The sequence below is a fragment of the Notothenia coriiceps genome, unplaced genomic scaffold (genome assembly GCF_000735185.1).
Source record: "Notothenia coriiceps isolate Sejong01 unplaced genomic scaffold, NC01 NC01_scaffold00031436, whole genome shotgun sequence".
Lineage (NCBI taxonomy): Eukaryota > Metazoa > Chordata > Actinopteri > Perciformes > Nototheniidae > Notothenia > Notothenia coriiceps.
The window spans coordinates 2,501-4,558 of NW_011364137.1; the positions used below are offsets into that span (position 1 = coordinate 2,501).

Here is a 2,058-nt window from a genome sequence, read left to right on the forward strand (position 1 = left end):
ACGGAATATTAGAGACAAGTCAGAATATTAGAACAAATACAGAATATTAGAAACAAGTCAGAATATTAGAAACAAGTCAGAATATTAGAGACAAGTCAGAATATTAGAAACAAGTCCGAATATTAGAACAAATACAGAATATTAGAAAAATACAGAATATTAGAAACAAGTCAGAATATTAGAACAAATACAGAATATTAGAAAAAATACAGAATATTAGAACAAATATGGAATATTAGAAACAAGTCAGAATATTAGAACAAATACAGAATATTAGAAACAAGTCAGAATATTCCAAAAAATACAGAATATTTAGAAAAAATACAGAATATTAGAAAAAAGTCAGAATATTAGAAAAAATACGGAATATTAGAAAAAATACAGAATATTAGAAAAAAGTCAGAATATTAGAAAAAACACAAAATATTTAGAAAAATACAGAATATTAGAAAAAATACAGAATATTTAGAAAAAATACAGAATATTAGAACAAAAGTACAAATACAGAATTTTTAGAAAAGTCAGATTTGAAAAGAAATACAGTATTTTTAAAAAAAAATACTGTATTTACAGAAAAAAAACTGAATTTTGGGGGGAATGTCCGAATTTTGGGGGAAAAGTCAGAATTGTTTAGATTATCTGAAAAAGTCAGAATTGTGACATTTTCAAACCAAATCTGAATTTTGATATTTTCTAAAAAAAAAAGAATTGAAGGAAGGACATTGAATTTTGGTAGAAAACTTGAGTTTCCAAATAAAGTCTGAATTTGGAGATTTTCTGAAAAACGCATAATTGTGTAACACACAATGTAGAAATACATATTTAAATCTGTTTCTTTCCACCAGTTTGACTTTGTTCCCAGATTTCTGTTATAAGCATTTTTTTCAGATATTGACATTTTTTCTTGGTTTAGAATTTTGTTCTCAGATTTTAACTTTTCCCAAAAGCTGAGATGAAAGTCTTGATTTTCAGAAAAAAATGTGAAATATATTTTCTAATTTTTGACTTATCGCAGAATTAGGATTTCTGAAATGATTTTCAGATCTAGAGTTTTCTCTCAGATTTTGGTGAATAAAACGTCAGGAAATATAGTCAGAGTTCTTGTAAATAAATGCCTTCTTTTGACGGTCCCAAATACCAAGGATCTGACTTTAATGGGATACAAAGGAGAGAAAAGAAGGAGTTCTCCAGATTTGAGAGGAATTTAATTTCCGTTGATCAAAGAAATAACCCTTTGGGAGTCACATGGGCTGAGAGTAACACCGCCTACAGATCTTCTTACATTTCTCTTCCTGTGGCCTCACCTCTTTTGAGCGGATATAACGTCCTGCGTACCTCCTTGAATACATCTACATATATTTCCCAGATGTATTCCTTTTTAAGATCCCAGTGGTTCCTCTGGCCAGATGGAGTCCTAATGAATTCATAACTGAGCACTCTTCCTCTGCTTGGTTCAGAGAAAGCTTCCAGAAGCTCTTGGTGATTTATCTCAGAATCATTTATCTTGATGAGTTTTTGACATTTCCATTTCCCTCCATATCTCTGTGTTTCTCCCGCCAGGCGTTGTTCGTGTTCATGGCGTTATCGTTCGCTCGAGACGAGATCATCTGGCTTCTGCGACACGCCGACAACATCCAGAAGAAAAGCACCGACGACTTCATCGACAAGTACGCAAACACATGCACATAAACACAAACAAGTACACAAACACATGCACATAAACACAAACAAGTAAACAAACACATGCACATAAACACAAACAAGTACACAAACACATGCTCATAAACACAAACAAGTACACAAACACATGCTCACAAACACAAACAAGTACACAAACACATGCACATAAACACAAACAAGTACACAAACACATGCTCACAAACAAGTACGCAAACACATGCTCATAAACACAAACAAGTACACAAACACATGCTCATAAACACAAACAAGTACACAAACACATGCACATAAACACAAACAAGTACACAAACACATAAACACATGCTCATAAACACAAACAAGTACACAAACACATGCACATAAACACAAACAAGTACA

The 2,058-nt window shown here is 32.1% G+C and overlaps 1 protein-coding gene across 1 annotated transcript in view; it reads left to right on the forward strand.

Moving 5' to 3' along the window:
* LOC104959942 (nck-associated protein 1-like) overlaps window positions 1-1,689 on the forward strand; it is a 3,543-nt gene extending 1,854 nt beyond the window's left edge. Inside the window, exon 7 of the mRNA XM_010787847.1 lies at window positions 1,561-1,689. Coding sequence (XP_010786149.1) covers window positions 1,561-1,689 — 129 coding nt within the window. The remainder of the gene's footprint in view (window positions 1-1,560) is intronic.
* The last annotated feature ends 369 nt before the right edge of the window (window positions 1,690-2,058 follow it).